General features: G+C 37.8%; 1 protein-coding gene across 5 annotated transcripts in view; it reads left to right on the top strand.

Moving 5' to 3' along the window:
* Positions 1-18011, top strand: part of KANSL1L (KAT8 regulatory NSL complex subunit 1 like) — a 144663-nt gene that overhangs the window by 85428 nt on the left and 41224 nt on the right. For all 5 annotated transcript variants that reach the window (XR_005203127.1, XM_017546795.2, XM_017546793.2 and 2 more), the window contains exon 6: positions 7022-7226. Coding sequence is in view for 4 of the 5 variants with exons in the window: in XM_017546795.2 (XP_017402284.1) it covers positions 7022-7226 (205 nt within the window). In the remaining variant the exon portion in view is untranslated. The remainder of the gene's footprint in view (positions 1-7021; positions 7227-18011) is intronic.

Here is an 18011-nt window from a genome sequence, read left to right as displayed (position 1 = left end):
GGGCAACAGGGGGCACCTAGGAAACGATCATAATCTCTGTGAGAATGCACGAATTCTGTTCTTCAGAGTTTATTTCTATTTTTTCTAAAGTTTAATTTGAGAATGGTGCAGATGTGAGGAAAATGTTAGAAACCACTGACTTAAAACAATAGTTTCAAATTATGTGTTGAATAAGTCTTTATTCACTGCTATTCCTTGAACTTAGTTTTCTTGGCTGCATAGAGTATTTTAAAGCAAAGGGCGGGACATATGCACCATTAAGTGGTAATATGAAAAGGATGCCATTTGTTTAGTTTACCATGTGCTGGCATTGGTCTATTTTTTCATTAAGTGTAGCTCTTCAGTTAATCACTGTCCTGGTATACAAGGGTAATCTTTAGTTATGACCTTTTTACTGTGAGTAATTCCTGGCTTTTGAGGGTATCTTAAGGATACGGATCTTTCACACTCCTATGCTGAAGATCCTTGGATATTCTTTTCCTGTTCATGACATTGAGTGCTGAATGTAGACGTCTTAGATTCCAAACTTATAAAAGCATTTTTAAATCACATATTATTAAGTAGCAGCATTTTCCAAAGGAGTCATCTATCATGTTGTAATCTTTCTGATTGGATTGTAAATGCATCCTTACAAATTATCAGCATTATAGTATTTCATCAAAAATGGAATGTGTACTTTGGGAGGCTGAGGCAGAAGGATTGCTTAAGCTCAGGAGTTCCAAACCAGCCAAGAAACTTGGCAAGATTCCATCTCTTTGGAAAGAAAAAATTAGCCAGGCATGGTGGCATGCACCTGTAGTCCCAGCTACTCAGAGGCCTGAGGCAGGAAGATCACTTGAGCCAAGGAGCTTGACACTATAGTGAGCTAAGTTCATACCAGATACACTCCAGCCTGGGAGATAGAATGAGATTCTGTCTGAAAAACAAAAAACAAAACAAAAAAAACCCCTAACTTTTCTAAACCAAAGAGTCAGATTTAGAATGAAACTCAAGGAAGTATAAATATCTATCTTTCTTAAAGTTGTCTTATAGCCTTCTAATTTAGAGCTTCTTTGGCTCCTAGACTAAAATGTTTGGCATTTACTCATTCACCAAACTAATTACTTAGGTGTAGTACGTGCTGTGCATATGCTGTACTAAACCCAGGGCTGGAATGATAAATCTGACAACATATATGTATGTACAGTGTTTCTCCATTCACTCAACAAATAATCATTGTACATCTGCTATATGCTAGGCATAATATCAGGAATTTCTGATGCAAGGATAAACAAAATAAACACAGTCTCTGCACTACTGATAGTCTAGAGAGGAAGACAGATTGATCAGATAATCATGCAAATAAATATAAAATTATCACTATGAGAGTGCTGTGAAAGAGGGGTGAACAGTGAGTGCTCACCTTTCAGAGCTCATAGGGAATTTGACCTAGTCTTTGGAGGGAGATCAAGCAGAAGCTCAAAGAAAACTTCCCCAAGGAATGACTTTGGAACTGAGAGCTAGACGACTATTGGAAATTATATAGTAAAGAGGATGTGTGAAGATTCTAGGAAGAAAAATAACATGTAGATCTTATACAGTATGAAGTGTAATTTATTTGAAATGAAAGGAAGCAGTATGGTTGGAAATGTCAACCTAAGGAAAGAAGATGAGGCAAAAGTTATATAGAGACTTTATTTGGGCCAAGGTTGAGGATTGCAGCCTGGGAAACATTGGGAAGTACTCCATTTGGCCTTGTTATAAGCAGGTATTTCTTTGTTTTGTTTTGTTTTTTGAGACAGGGTCTTACTCTGTTGTCCAGGCTGGAGTGCAGTGGCACAGTCTCAGCTCACTGCAGCCTTCACCTCTCAGGTTCATGCTATTCTCACGTCCCAGGCTCTTGAGAAGCTGGAACTATAGGTGTGCACCACCATGCCTTGTTAAGTTTTGTATTTTTAGTAGAGACAGGGTTTCACCATGTTGGCCAGGCTTGTCTCAAACTCCTGGCCTCAAGCGATCCACCTGCTTCAGCCTCCCAAAGTGCTAGAATTACAGGCGTGAGCCACTGCACCTGGCCACAGCAGGTTTTTAAAGGCAAAAAGGGACAAGGGATTTTGTATAAGCCCACAAAATGGGTTGATACAAATCATGTTTGACATGATTTCTCATTGGTTTACAAAAGTAACATTGATTCCTGATTGGCTATATGTTTTTGAACTATAGGGTAATAGTTAAGGTGTCTAGTGTATGATATGTTATGGCTACTTGGTGCCAGTTAGTCTAGAGCCCATGTAGCAAGTGGCTTCAAGAGGTAAGCATTTAGCTCAAGGTGGGAGCAAGACATGACCACTGTCATTTTTGTTTGTTTATTTTTGTAGAGACAGGGTCTTACTTTGTGATCCAGGCTGGATTCAGACTCCTAGGCTCAAGAGATCTTCCTGCCTCAGCTTTCTCAGTAGCTGGGACTATAGGCATGCCATGTCTGGCTCCTGTTACGTTTTACTGCTTCTCTGGGCCTGGTAATTTAAAGGGACTTGCATTCCTCGGATTAAAACTTTATTTTCTTTCTTAGAACACAGAGAACAAGGGAAAGCATCATGCAAGATGAGGCAAGAGAACTATGGCAGAGGCCAGACCAATCAGGACCTGTTAAAAGATTAAGGATTTACGTCTTTCAAGAGTAATGGGAGGATGCTGGAAGATTTTAAGCTGTGTGTGTGTGTGTGTGTGTGTGTGTGTGTGTGTGTGTGTGTGTGTGTTTGTTTGTATGGTGTATATTGCAGGGTGGCAGGGCAGGTATGACAGGATCAGATTGTTCTTTCCAAATAATTGGTATAAAAGGGACTAGAGGGGAAAATGTGGATGAGGGAGACTAGTTACAAGGTTATTGAGTATTGAGTAATCCTGGTACAAAATAGCTTGGATTAGGGAGGGGGCCAGGGAAATAGAGAAAGATATAAGCCTGAAACCCACTCTCACTACTTCCCCGTCCTCAATTATTTAATTCATTTTCAGACCAAGTTATGTTATATGCCTGCAACCCAAAGGATCTAAACTATATCATTTGGAAGATATATTATTCTCCAGCTTCCAGTTAGAAATCTAAAAAAAAAAAGAAAAAAGTAATTTATTGCTTCTCCTGGTTCTAACCTACTTTTAGTCTTGCTCTTTCAAAAATACAATAATAATTATATATTGCATATTTTATATAAACATATATATGTGTGTGTGTATATATATGTGTGTGTGTATATATATATATATATATATATATATACACACATACCTATTTTGAGATGGAATCTTACTCTGTTGCTTAGGCTACAGGGGCTGGATTTCGGCTCACTGCAACCTCCGCCACCCAGATTCAAGCGATTCTCCTGCCTCAGCCTCCAGAGTAGCTAGGATTATAGACATGTGCCACCACCTCCGGCTAATTTTTGTATTTTTCATAGAGACAGGGTTTCACTATGTTGGCCAGGCTGGTCTCAAACTCCTGACCTCAAATGACCCGCCCTCCTTGGCCTCCCAGAGTGCTGGGATTACAAGTGTGAGCCACTGTGCCTGGCCTATAATTATTTTGACAATTATTGAACAACAGTATTTGATGGTGGCCTATTACATCCTTAGTTTCTGGGGTTTCATAGGTACACTTTAATCTCAGTGGAAACACTAAGCCTTATTATTTATTGAAATATTAATTTTCTTCTGGAACTTCTCCAGGAGATCTCTCTTCTCTTTAAAAACTTTTTTAAAGACATCATTTAGCCACTCCTGGTGGTGCACACCTGTAGTCCTAGCTACTCAGAAAGCTGAGGCAGAAGGATCCCTTGACCCCAGGAGTTTGAGGCTGCAGTGAGCTATGTTGTACTACTGTATTCCAGCCTGGGCAACAGAGGGAGACCCTGTCTGTTAAAAAAGAAAGAGAGAGAGAGAGAGAGCAGGGGGGAGAGAGAGGAGAGAGAGAGATAAGGAAAGAGAAAGAAAGAAAGGAAGGAAGGAAGGAAGGGAAGGAAAGAAAGAGAAAGAAGGAAAGAAAAGAAAGAAAAAAGTTTTTTGAGAGATAAACCTTATTTTATTTTATTATTTTTTATTTTTTTGTAAGATGGGCTTTCACTATCTTAGCCAGGCTGGTCTTGAACTCCTGACCTCGTGATCCACCCACCTCGGCCTCCCAAAGTCCTGGGATTACAGGTGTAAGCCATCACACCTGGCCAGATAAACCTTATTTTTTATTTTTAAAAAGAATGTCACATGATGATGGTGTCTTATATTGATTATTAACGGTATCCTTGTCTTACAGACATTATTATGTTCCTATTTTAGTTAATACTTAATTACCTGAATCATTATCTCCTGGGGAAAAGCATTAGATTACAGAGGCACAGGATCAGGCTTGTGTTGTCTTCCTCAAAATTTTCTCAGGATTTTCCTTATATTTTGCTTTCAGTGAGGTTCATTGATTGGACCTTCTCATTATTGTTAAAGTTCGAAGTAAGTGAATTTATCAGTGATTTACAATAATCACTTACAATAACCTTTATCCATTATTTATGGAAATTATTTTTGTACCAAATTAGCTTTGATGAGAATATGTAGTTTGCACACTGATTAGTAAACATATTTTACATCTTTAAATTTCCATTCATTCCTTTTTTATTTGAGGATAGATGTTGGTGACACTTTGCAAGAATCCTTGTTAATCAGAAAGTGTTAGAATCTAAGGATAAATTGCCTGCAGTTGGAAACATAAGAAAAAGAATAAAACTGAACTTTTTTCTCTGATAATACATCAGCCACCTTAGAAACTTAAAATATATATATACTGTAATACACCACATAATGATGTTTTAGTCAACAAAGACCACATATACAACAGTGGTTCCACAAGATTATAATGAAGCTAAAAATTTTCTATTGCCTAGTGACTTGTAGCTATGATAATGTTGTAGAGAATGCATTACTTTTTCTATGTTTAGATACACTAATACCATGTCTATCATGTTACAGTTGCCTACAGCATTCAGTACGGTAGTATGTGGTACAGGTTTGCAGCCTAGGAGCAACAGGCTATGCCATATAACCTAGGTGCATAGTAGGCTCTACCATCTAGGTTTGTGTAAGTACACTCAGTGGTCTTCACACAAATACAGAATCACCTAATGACACATTTCTCAGAAGGTATCCTTGTTGTTAAGTGACACATGACTATGTAACAGTTAGTGACACAAATGATAAGCTTTCCAATTATCTTTATACCAGCCTATGAGCCTCTAGCCAGTTCATGAGTTGTGTCTTTTCATTCATAAGATGAGGGCTCATCTTCTTTGGGCTAATCCTCTGTCAGGAGGGGAAAGCTACCATCTCATTAACTACTAGAGTTGTAAATAGAGGTTAAGTAGGTCTCAGACTCCAGAATAAGCTTTTTATTTTCCCTAGACACTTCCAGAGCAATGTCTTTTAAAGAGCCAATGTAAATTCTGCCATAGGGTGCTTCTCACTTGCTGGACAAAGAACCTCTCTTGGTGCTGGATGTACTCCAACCTTCCTGGATCTTACGTTTCCTGACTTTACTACTTCTAATGCCAGCTAGCTACTGAAACTTGTTCTTGACCTCAACTCACTTCTATGCTAGCCACTTAGCCTCTTCAGTGCCTAACTTCATATTGGCTCTTCTATATACCTTCTGCTCCCCCTTGATATGACAGAAAGTAACGTCCAGCTGTGAGATTGGACCTGTTAATTTGAGAGAAGCATTATACTCTAAATCTTTCTTAGCCAGCAACCTGATGAAAGATTTTTAGAACCTTTTATTTACTGAGACTTAAAGCATTCTTGCTAGAGCTCTCTGGAGACTTAATATTTTAAAAGTGAAATAGTTGTCATCAACTTTTTTTTTCTATACTGGTCTGGCCAGTAATGTATAATCAATTATGTATTTGTTGAATGCATGATAGTCACCAAATGCCATATTTAATTCTATTTAGTTTTACCAACATAAACCATTCAGACACCTTTATTTCTGGTTTCTTATTACTATGTAAACATTCTTGAATTATTTACTTTATCCACAAGCTAATATAATATTTTATAGTAGCCATAAATGTGATTCAAAAACAATACTGCTATATAAAAATCATATTTTATATTTACTGATAAACACCAACTCTACTTGAACCAAATAGCATATTTTGATCTTATATATTGAACAGCAATATCACATATAGCACATCTATGTGTTAGTATTAGAATACTAAATTGACTAGCTTTTGTCTACATAACTAAGGTTGAAATTGGTACCTTGTAGGACCTGAAAGCTTAATTATTGTATATATAATATAATAGTGCAAATGAAGTTAAATTTATGTGGCAATGAGGGTTATCATGCTCCTGATGTTCTGATATTGTAAAATATTTGAAATATTTAAATATAATGTTTAAAAAATATAAAGAATAAATATAAAATTATTATGCTTCTTTTCATTTGTAGCTTACGTGACCTATTTCATTATTTTATAATTGTAGTTTCTGTAGCATCTGAAGTTAAAAAAAAAATCCTAAAATATAGTAGGGTTACAGCTCTGTTTCAAAATTCACCGAAATGTTATTAATATATAGTGCTTATGTTAGAGCAACCAATAATGCAGTGATGACTTTAGCCCTCTTTAAAGCCTGATAATCTATGTAATTTCATCATACACAAAAAGAATTTTATGTAAATAGCTAAAACACTGTAATTGACATGAATTATTGATTTACAATGAGCAATTACATTATACTAGTGAACTTGTGAGCATTTTCTAACTTATGGGATATTTGTTTTGCAGGAGAAAATAGATGTAAAAATGGTTTTCACAACTTGAATCTGTAATTTCCCATTAATACAAAATCTTTTACCAATTGTTACTACAAAATTAGTTAAAATTAATACTCTTCTTTCTTAATAGATCAAGGCAATTTACATTTAGTTTTCTTTGTCTTTTTTGTTTGTTTGTTTTGTTTTGTTCCCTTTCTACCCCTTAATTATTTCATGGCATTTCAGTGCATCAGAGAATTTAGATGAGATGTCTTCCTCCAGTAGCTGGTTACTTAACCAGAAGCACAGTAAGAAAAAGAGAAAAGACAGGACAAGATTGAAATCTTCATCCTTGACTTTCATGAGTACATCAGCCCGAACAAGGCCACTTCAGAGTTTCCACAAACGAAAACTCTACAGATTGAGCCCTACTTTTTATTGGACTCCACAGGTAAGGCTGCCTTTGGGAAGAAAACATGATCAATGATTCACCATCAGCATATTTCATGTACGAGAAGATGTGGATTGTTATTTAGAATAAGTTATTTTGAATAATTTCATGTAGAAAACTTACAAATATAGTTTATAAATGACAGTAGATATTAATAATATTAAAGTGGGATTTAGTAATGTTTTTAAGCATTGCAAGCAGTATATTCTGGAACTTCTCACATCCCCAGTTAAAAAAAAAATCCACTATTGTGCTTAAACTAATTTGAGAGAAAATAAAATGTCAAGGTAATTTTTAAAATGTACTGGCAAAGATAAGGAGCTAAACACACATGTACTACATAATTGTCTCGTAAATATTTGCTCAGAAGAAGAAAATATGCATAGCTGTCAGTTATTTTGGAGGACATAACATTGCCTTCCTTTTTAGGTTTGATATTTATTAATCTTGTTGAGCATTTCTTTTCCTTCTTCTAGGACATAAGCAATACAATTTTGGATGTTCATGCTTACAGTTTTTGCAAATTAAATATACTTTATTAGAAACATTCATTTTGAAAAGCATATTTTTCATGTGTGAACAAAATAATGGTTATACTTCCTTTAGTGTACTTCTAAACCAGCTGTGATGAAAGGCAAAACAAGTTACCTCTACTCTAGTTCTTGCTGTATATGCTTCCCTGTCAAATTCTTTTAGATTTCTTAATATATTAAAGGAAAGAAATTATTGATACTATTATTTAATACTGATTTTTTCTGATTATCATTACATTATCCATTTAAATATGTTTGTATTAAAATAAAGATGGCTTGCTAGGAACCAATTTTAAGCTCTTTTATCAAGGTCCAATTATAAATAGGAATGTGGATGCTGAAAAATTAGCTTTTGTTAAAAGACTTTTCCTGCTGGGTGTGGTGGCTCATGCCTTTAATCCCAGCACTTTGGGAGGCCAGGGCAGGTGGATCACTAGAGGTCAGGAGATTGAGACGAGCCTGGCCAACATGGCAAAACCCCATCTCTACTAAAATACAAAAATTAGCCCAGCATGAAAAATACAAATTTTGCCCAGCATAGTAGCAGGCACCTGTAATCCCAGTCACTAGGGAAGCTGAGGCAGGAGAATCCCTTGAACCTGGGAGGCAGAGGTTGCAGTGAACCGAGATCATGGCACCACATGGCATCCAGCCTGGGTGATAGAGCAAAACTCCATCTCAAAAAAAAAAAAAAAAAGACATTTCCTGTTTAGAAGCTCAGATATTATTGAATGATTATGATACTAATATATGATACCCCAATTTGAAATTATTTTTAAAAAATTGTTTTGTTTCATCATTAAAAATATTTTTTTACCTAAGTCAACCTAATGGGAACATAATTTTTTTTTTAAGTTTTTATATATGAAACCATATCTTATTTAATAATTTTGTTTAAAATTGCTGTAAGCAATAGATAAATAACATTTTTCGAATGTAATTTTGTGACTTTATAATAAATAGAATTATCCGTATAAAGTGTTTTACATGTGAATAGGCCATAGTATTCTGACTGGAAGAAATTCATTTAAATAATTTAAGTGATTTGCTAGATGTTACTAGAATAATATAACATGTGCTTTGATAATGTAAAGACTGGCCTGGAAAGGTGTAAACATTTTAAGACTTTCAGCAAAGGACAGAACAAGTTGTAGGATTACTGTTACTAGTAGACTACTTAGTTTACCACATTTTAGCTACTACTATGCTAAGCAATTTTACTACATTATTTAACCATCAAGCATATAACAATTAGGTATTATTAATACCACCTTTAGATACAGAAATTGAGATTAAGAGTGATGAACAGTAAATTTTATTCCAAAGCCCATGTTCTTTTTATAAACATTTATAATAACAAAAATAAACCAAATCTTTTGTGGGCCTGAAATTAGTAAAGACAGTATATTTCTAGGTTTCTAAGGTTAATAGGTATTAGGAAATATATAGAAAAAATGGGTTTTGAAAGATAAGCGGAGTTTTGAAGGTTATGGTGGAGAGAAAGAAAGGATTGTAAGTGAAAAAAGTGTTTGTTGGAGAATAGCAAATTCTGTGACCCTCAACTTATCTCCCATATTGTCAGCCCAATAATTATTTGCCTTTCTAAACTTAATTTAAATGTCATTTCTCTCAGGAAGCCTTCCTTGGTATCCCTAGAATGGTATATATATACATATATATATATAGTTATAGCACCCTGTTTTAATCTCGCTAAATTGAAATGTATTATACTCTTCTGTAATCGTTTCTGTTTCTGACTTTTCATTAACTGGTATGTTTTTAGAGAACAGGGACTGTATCTTTTTATTTCCAGATCTACAGGGCCTTGAAGACTGCCTGTCTGATAGTATGTGCTCAATAAATAATCATTTAATGTGTTAAAGAATTAATGTAATAGAACATAGGAAAATACTTAAAAAGCAATAGAGAATGGGAACTCGTGTGTGTGTGTGTGTATGTGTGTGTGTCTGTGTGTGTGTGTGTGTGTGTCTGTGTGTCTGTGTGTCCTAGATTTGCCTACTGCAATGGTCTAGAATAGTGATATTCCATATACCATAGAACTTTCTTTTTTTTTTCTTTATGGAAAGTCTTGAGAACCATATAACTTTCTGAAGTGATTCAAATGCTCTATAAATCTATACTGTCCAATATGGTAGCTCCTAGACACGTGTAGCTATTGAGCACATGAAACATGGTTTATGTAATTGAGGAACTGACTTCTTTTTCTTTCTTTCTTTTTTTTTGAGAAGTCTTGCTATGTTGCCCAAGCTAGTCTTGAACTCCTGGGCTCAAGTGATCTTCCAGCCTTAGCCTCCCAAAGTGCTGAGATTACACTAGGTGTGATTACAAAGGTGTGAGCTACTGTGCCCATCCTGAATTTTTAATTTATTTTATTTTTATTAATTTTAATTTAAGTAGCCACATGTGAGTAATGGCTACCAAATTGGACAGCACAAATCTAGACTCAGACTTATCCTGATAAGTAATCAGTATGCCTGGCACTCATTTTGTTTTCTAATACCATTTCCTACTAAAAGGAATCGGGGATTTCTGGAGAAATGGCTGGTCTCTAGGGCTGGGGAAGAAAAGGTATAATTATCCTGGAACATCTTAATGTTAACAGAAAGCAAGGAAGTGTTTTAAAAAATGATAAAGGCATGTTGGAAGAACACAGAAGCTAGCTTGAAGAGGCCCCTACTGGCCAAATCTAGGACTATTTGTCATCAAAATAAATAAGGACAGTATTGAACCATAGAAAAAATAGGAATCCATGAGTCCATACTGATGATAGATAGATGAATTGGGGAAAAGGAAGACTTTTCCATATGCTAAGATGCTGATTAATAATTGTGGAATAAACAGTTGAATTAGAGAATCATTTTGCAATCATAATAGTAAAGATTGATTGGACAAGAATCATTAACAGGTAGTAAATCTTGGGTCAGGATTGAGGATAAACTTGATGAGGAACAAGATATTTGCATGATCTTAAAGCAAGGGTCCTTACTCCCCAGGCCATAGACCTATACTGGTCTGTGGCATGTTAGGAATGGGCCACACAGCAGGAGGCAGGAGGTGAGCAGCAGGTGAGCTAGCATTACTGCCTGAGCTCTGCCTCCTGCCAGATCAGTGGAGACAATAGAGTCTCATGGGAACTCAAACCCTATTATGAACACCAAAGATTGGCAGCAAGCACCAGAAGTTAGGGAATAGGACTAACAGATTCTTCCTCTTAGTCCTCAAAAGAAACCAATCCTGCTGACATCTTAATTTGATGTCTAGTATCCAGAACTGTTATTTAAGCCACTCAGTTGTGGTATTTTGTTATGGCGCACCTAGCAAACTAATACAGTGAACATTTTTGTCAGTAAAGTCTTTGTAGTTGCGATTAAGGATCTTGAGATGAGATCATTATGAATTTAAAATAGTTCCTAAATCCAGTGATTTGTGTCCTTAGAAAGGACAAAGAGATTTGAGAAGACAAATAGAAGATTGAGAGACAGAGAAGGCTATATGAAGATGAAGGCAGAGATTTGAGTTGGGCTTCCACAAGTTAAAGAATGTCAGAGACTGGGCCGGGCATGGTGGCTTACACCTGTAATCTCAGCACTTTGGAAGGCCGAGGCAGGAGGATCACTTGAGGTCAAGAGTTCCAAACCAGCCTGACCAACATGGTGAAACCCTGTCTCTACTAAAAATAGAAAAATTAGCCGGGCGTGGTGGCAGGTACCTGTAATCCCAGCTACATGGGAGGCTGAGGCAGGAGAATCACTTGAACCTGGAAGGCAGAGGTTGCAGTGAGCAGATATCCCACCACTGCATTCCAGCCTGGGCAACAGAGTGAGACTCCATCTCAAAAAAAATAAAAAAATTTAAAAAATAAAATAAAATCAAGGTGTTGGCAGAAAACATACAATTTAAATATTTAATTTTTAGAATGCCAGGAGCCATAGAAGATGAAAGAGGCAAGGAAGGATTCTCCCCAAGAGCCATCAGAGGGAGTGTAGCCCTGCCAACATGTCAATTTCAGACTTTTGTCATTCACAACGAGAGGATTAATTTCTGTTGCTTTAAATCACTTGTCTTATGATAATTTATTATGGCAGCCCTAGGAAACTTTGTACAGCATTTAATGCCAGGAATTAAGGTGCTGATATAACAAATACTTAATGGTAGAAGTGGCTTTGGAACTGAGTAATGAGCAAAGGCTGGAAGAATTTTAAGGTACATGATAGGGAAAAGCCTAGGTTTTGTGAGGGCTCAGAAGGAAGTGAGGAAAATGGAAAACAAAACCGTTGTTATCTTGGAGAATACATATGTCATCATGAACAGAATTTGCTAGAAACAAGAATGTTAAAGGTGCCTTTGGTGAGGTTTCAGAAGGAAATGAGGGACACTTATTAGAAACTGGAGGGAAGGCTATCCTTGTTATAAAGTGGTAGAAAACTTGGCTGAATTATATTCTACTGTGAAGTGGAAAATAGAACTTTTAAGCAACAAACTTGGATATTTAGCTGAGGAAATTTCTAAGTAAAGTGGAGGGTTTGTGATCCTGTTTCTCCTTGCTTCTTATAGTAGACTATAAGATGAAAGAGATAAAGTGAGTAAGGAACTGTTAGGTTAAAAGGAACCAGAATTTGATGATCTGGAAAATTTTCAGGCTATTACAAAAAGTGATATAGCTTGTTCTGGAGATGACTCAGAGCATAGACAAACTTTTGCTGGGAAGGTTAGATATGTAACTCATGGATCCAATCAATCATCTCAGCAGAAGCCAAGAATAGAGATACGGTTACCCAGAAAGAATTTTGGGAGAACACACTTGTTTTAATGACATGGATTCCTTTGACATATATGGGAATCCCACAAGGATTTTGAGAATTTTATACCAGAAGAAACACTACCAGCTTAGACCTAAAGGGGCAAAGACTAGACAAAATGAAAAAGGTTGTCAGATCCCCAAAATTTTAGAGGCACGAAATGGATTGATGGAACTACTCAGTTGCAAACACATACTACCTACCAATAAAAAAAAGGAAAGTAAATCAGACCTAAATGTGAAAGGAAAACAGTAAAGCTTCTAGAAGAAAACATAGGAGAATGTCTTTATGTCCTCGGGGTGGTTGACTTGTTAAACAGGATACCAATATCACTAATCAGAAAAGACTGCTAATGGGCTTTGTTAATTATGAAGTAATTTTCATCAAAGACAGCATTAAGACAGTAGAGGACACACTAAATGAGGACATTTGCATTCTCTCTCTCTCTCTGTATATATATATTCAACAAAGATTTTATATCCTGAATATATGTATATATTTTAAAATGGATAAAAAAACAAGAAAAAATAGATAAACTTAATTTAAAATGGCATAAACACAGTTACATACTTTAAAATAGTAAAGTGGTAACTTTTGTTCTATGTATTTTACCACAATAAATTTTTTTTTAAATAAAAAATATGCATAAACTTGAAGAGAGATTTTGTAAAAGAGGATAGGGGACACCCAAATGGCCAATATGAAAATGTGTTTAAAATCTTTATTCATCAAGGAAATGCAATTAATACTACATCTACTCTTTTTTTTTCTTTTTTTTTTTTTTTTAGACATGGTCTTACTCTGTTGCCCAAGCTGAACTGCAGTGAAACCATTTCAGACCACTGCAGCTCCAACTTCCAGGGCTTAAGCTCTCAAACAACTCTCCCACCTCAGCCTCCAGAGCAGTTGAGACGACAGGCATGTGCCACCATGCCTGGCCCATTTTTTCTTTATATTTTTTGCAGAGATGGGTTTTCCTCATGTTGCTTAGGCTGGTCTTGAACTTCTGAGCTCAAGTGCCCACCGTGGCCTCTCAAAGGGCTGGGGTTACAGGTGTGTACCACATGCCCAGCCTAACATACATCTATTCTTACAACCCAGCAATTTCACTCTTAGGAACTCACCCATGAGTAATGAACACATATACACACAAAGGCTCTCCAGAGAAAGAGACCAATAGAATTTATATAGATACAGAAGAGAAGATTTATTGTAGGAATTGGCTCACATGATTATAGAGGCCAAAAAGTTTCATAATATGCCATCTGCCAGCTGGAGAACTAGGAAAACCAGTGGTATAATTCAGTTCAAGGCCAGAGCCCTAGAACCAGCGGGAGGAGGATACCTGGTATTAAGTCCTGGAGTCTAAAGGCCAGAGAACCAAGAGCACTGATGTCTGAGGGCAGGAGAAGATGAATGTCCCAGCTTAAGAAGAAAGGGAATTTGCCCTTCCTCTGCCTTTTTGTTTTATTTGTACTTTCATCAGATTAGATGAAGATGATCTCTACTCAGTCTACTGATTCAAATGCTAATCTGTTTTGAAAACACCCTCACAGACACCCAGAAATAATGTTTACCAGCTTTCTGGGCGTCCATGCACCTAGTCAATCTGACACATAAAATTAACCATCACAGTGCTCTTAACAGCTTTACTCATTAAAGCCCCCAAATACAAAGCAATTTAAATGCCCAACAGCAAAACTGGTATGTTTATACAGCAATAAAAAGGGTGAACTACTGATAAAACAACGAAGATGTATCTCCCAGACAGTATGTTGAGTGAAAGAAGACAGAACAGGCCTGGTGTGGTGGCTGATGCCTATAATACCAGCACTTTGGGAAGGCTGAGAGGGGAGGATCACTTGAGCTCAGGAGTTTGAGACCACTCGAGGCAACAAAGTGACACTCTTGTCTCTACAAAAAACAAAAAATAAATTAGCCACGTGTGCTGGTGAGGACCTGTGGTCCCAGCTACACAGGAGGCTGAAGCAGAAGGCTTGCTTGAAGGAAGTTGAGGCTGCAGTGAACCATGTCTGTGCCACTGCACTCCAGTCTGGGTGACAGAATCAAACCCTGTCTAAAAAAAAAAATAAAAAAAGAACATACTCTGATAAAGACAAATAAAACTTACTGGTAATGATAGAAATGAGAACTGTAGTTACTTCATTGGGGTGTGGGGGAGAGTGTAGAAGTTGACCAGGAAAGGGTACAATCTAGATTTTTGAGTTGGAAATGTTTCATACCCTTGGTGGTGGTGAACAGGACATATACCTATGTAAAAATTCATTATGCTGTGTATCTTTTCCATAGACATGGGCATGTGCCCCATGCTGCACATTCAGAGTAGCCTATTCCTCCTATTTTGGTCATATATTGTTGCATAACAAACTGTCCCCAAACTTAGTGATTTAAAACCATTTTCTATTATCTTTCATGATTCTGTGGATTACCTAAGCAGTTATTCTTCAGCCTTGCTTAAGGTCTCTCAAAGTTGTAGCAAGATTGTTACTAGGGTTAGCCATCTGGATGCTTGGATGGGCTGGAATAGCTGGGTTTCTTTCACTCTCTATGGCTCCCAAAAATGCAAATATAGAAGCTGACTGTTCTTCTTAAGACTTAATCGTAGAACTAGCACAGTGTTTTTCTATTTAATTTATTGGTTAAAGTGACTCAGTGTAGGATTTAATATAGGAGGGACTATACAAAGGCAAGAATACTGGAAGACATGGGCTCAGTGGAGCTATAATTGAAACCTACCACAGTCCATCCTCTGGTTCCCTCTTTCATATGTAAAAACCATTTAAAGCCTTCCTTCCAAGACCCCTGATGTCTCAACCCATTATGGCACTAGGCTTGGGCTTGAAGTCTTGGAACTCATCATCAAGAATCATGTCCATGGCTGGGCGCAGTGGCTCACACCTGTAATACCAGCAATTTGGGAGGCTGAGGCTGGTGGACCAGTTGAGGTCAGAAGTTGGAGACCAGCCAGGCCAATATGGCAAAACCCCGTCTCTTCTAAAAATACAAAAATTAGCCGGACATGGTGGTGTGTGCCTGTAATCCCAGCTAGTTTGGAGGCTTTGAGGCAGGAGAATCACTTGAAGCTTGGAGGCAGAGGTTGCAGTGAGCCGAGATCGCGCCTTTGCACTCTAGCCTGGGCAACAGAGCAAGACTCTGTATCAAAAAAGGAAAAACAGAATCATGTCCAGACACTTCAGTTGAGAGCTAGGTGTGGTTCTCCAGGTGTATGTAGTTCTTTGGGTGCAGCTCCTCAAGTAGACCCTTTGGCGTATGGAGTAGCTGGAAATGAGAAACAGTCTTATTTTTGAACTGAAAAGTACTGGCTCTGTTTTCTCGAGGCGGGTGGATCACGAGGTCAAGAGATCGAGACCATCCTGGTCAACATGGTGAAACCCCATCTCTATTAAAAATACAAAAAATTAGCTGGGCATGGTGGCGCGTGCCTATAATCCCAGCTACTCAGGAGGCTGAGGCAGGAGAATTGCCTGAACCCAGGAGATGGAGGTTGCGGTGAGCCGAGATCGTGCCATTGCACTCCAGCTTGGGTAACAAGAGCGAAACTCCGTCTCAAAAAAAAAAAAAATGTAAGCTGCTGTTTTTTGTTTGTTTGTTTGTTTTTCTTTTTTTTGAGACGGAGTCTTGCTCTGTCATCCAGGCTGGAGTGCAGTGGCACAATCTTGGCTGACTGCAATGTCTGCCTCCCAGATCAAGCAATTCTCCTCCCTCAGGCTCCCCAGTAGCTAGGATCACAGGCACCACCACCATGCCAGGCTAATTTTTGTATTTTTAATAGAGATAGGGTTTCACCATTTGGCCATGCTGGTCTCGAACTCCTGACCTCAAGTGATCCGCCTGCCCAAAGTGCTGGGTTTACAGGCTGAAGTCACTGCCCTCAGCCTAACAGCTTCTTTTGAAGATCATCCTACTCCATCCACACTTTATCATAGGCAATTAAATGAAACCATTTGGCACTTTGCACATTCTGCCTAGAAACCTTACCCAGCTCTGAGTTCATAACATACTCCTTCTATACTCCACTGTTTTCTAGGGAAGTGTTACACTAATTTTTTTTTGTTTTTTTTTGTGGGATGAGGGGTGAGGTCTCACTGTGTCACCCAGCCTGGAGTGTAGTGTCACAATTGCAGCTCACTGCAGCCTCAACCTCCCAGGCTCGAGCAGTCTTCCCAAGTAGCTGGTACAAGCATGTACTGACACACCTAGCTAATTTTTCATTTTTTGTAGAGACAGGGTCTTTCTATGTTGCTCACGCTGGTCTTGAACTCCTGGGCTCAAAAAAGTGATCCTTCTGCATTAGCCTCCCAAAGTGCTAGGATTACAGGCATGAGCCAATGCATCTGGCCTAATTTTTCTACTAGAGCAATAAGATGGAATAGATAGAGGTATACCAAGAGGAATAATTATTTAGAATAATTATTGGCAGAGGTTATGATCCCTTTGCTAGACAAGATTAATAAAAAGCATAATGTTAGGCATTTTTACTTGACTTTGCTCATTTTACAACACTAATGATAATGTCAAATAATATTTATTAAGCAATTATGGGTCAGGCATCATTTTATCTTCTGTATTAGTCCATACATGCCGCTGATAAAGACATACCTGAGACTGGGTAATTTATACAGGAAAAAAGGCTTTCATGTACTTAAAGTTCTGCATGGTTGGGGATGCCTCACAATCATGGTGGAAGGCAAGGAGGAGCAAGTGATGTCTTATGTAGATGGCAACAGGTAAAGAGAGAACTCGTGCAGGGGAACTCCTCTTTTTAAAACCATCAGACCTTGTGAGACTTATTCACTATCACAAGAACAGCAAGGGAAAGACTTGCCCCCATTATTCAATTACCTTCCACCAATCCCTCTCACAACATGTGGGAATTCAAGATGAGATCTGGGTGATAACACAGCCAAACCATATAATTCCAACCCTGACCCCTCCCAAATCTCATGTCCTCATATTTCAAAACCAATCATGCCTTCCCAGCAGTCCTCCAAAGTCTTAACTCATTTCAGCATTAACATAGAAGTCCACAGTCCAAAGTCTCATCCAAAACAAGGCAAGTCCCTTCCACCTATGAGCCTGTAAAACCAAATCAGGTTAGTTATTTCCTAGATACAATGAGGGTACAGACATTGGGTAAATATGGCCTTTCCAAATGGGAGAAATTGGCCAAAAAAAGCGGGGGGGGTGTGCTGCAGGCCCCATACGAGATGAAAATCTAGCAAGACAGTCAAATCTTAAAGATCAAAAATGATCTCTTTGACTCCATGTCTCACATCCAGGTCACACTGATCCAAGAGACTGGCTTCCACTGCCTGGGGCAGCTCTGCTCCTGTGGCTTTGCAGGGTATAGCTTGCCTCCTGGCAGCTTTCATGGGCTGGCGTTGACTGTC

This window comes from Cebus imitator, unplaced genomic scaffold (genome assembly GCF_001604975.1).
Source record: "Cebus imitator isolate Cc_AM_T3 unplaced genomic scaffold, Cebus_imitator-1.0 Scaffold191, whole genome shotgun sequence".
Classification (NCBI taxonomy): domain Eukaryota; kingdom Metazoa; phylum Chordata; class Mammalia; order Primates; family Cebidae; genus Cebus; species Cebus imitator.
This window is presented reverse-complemented; position numbering and strand designations above follow the sequence as displayed.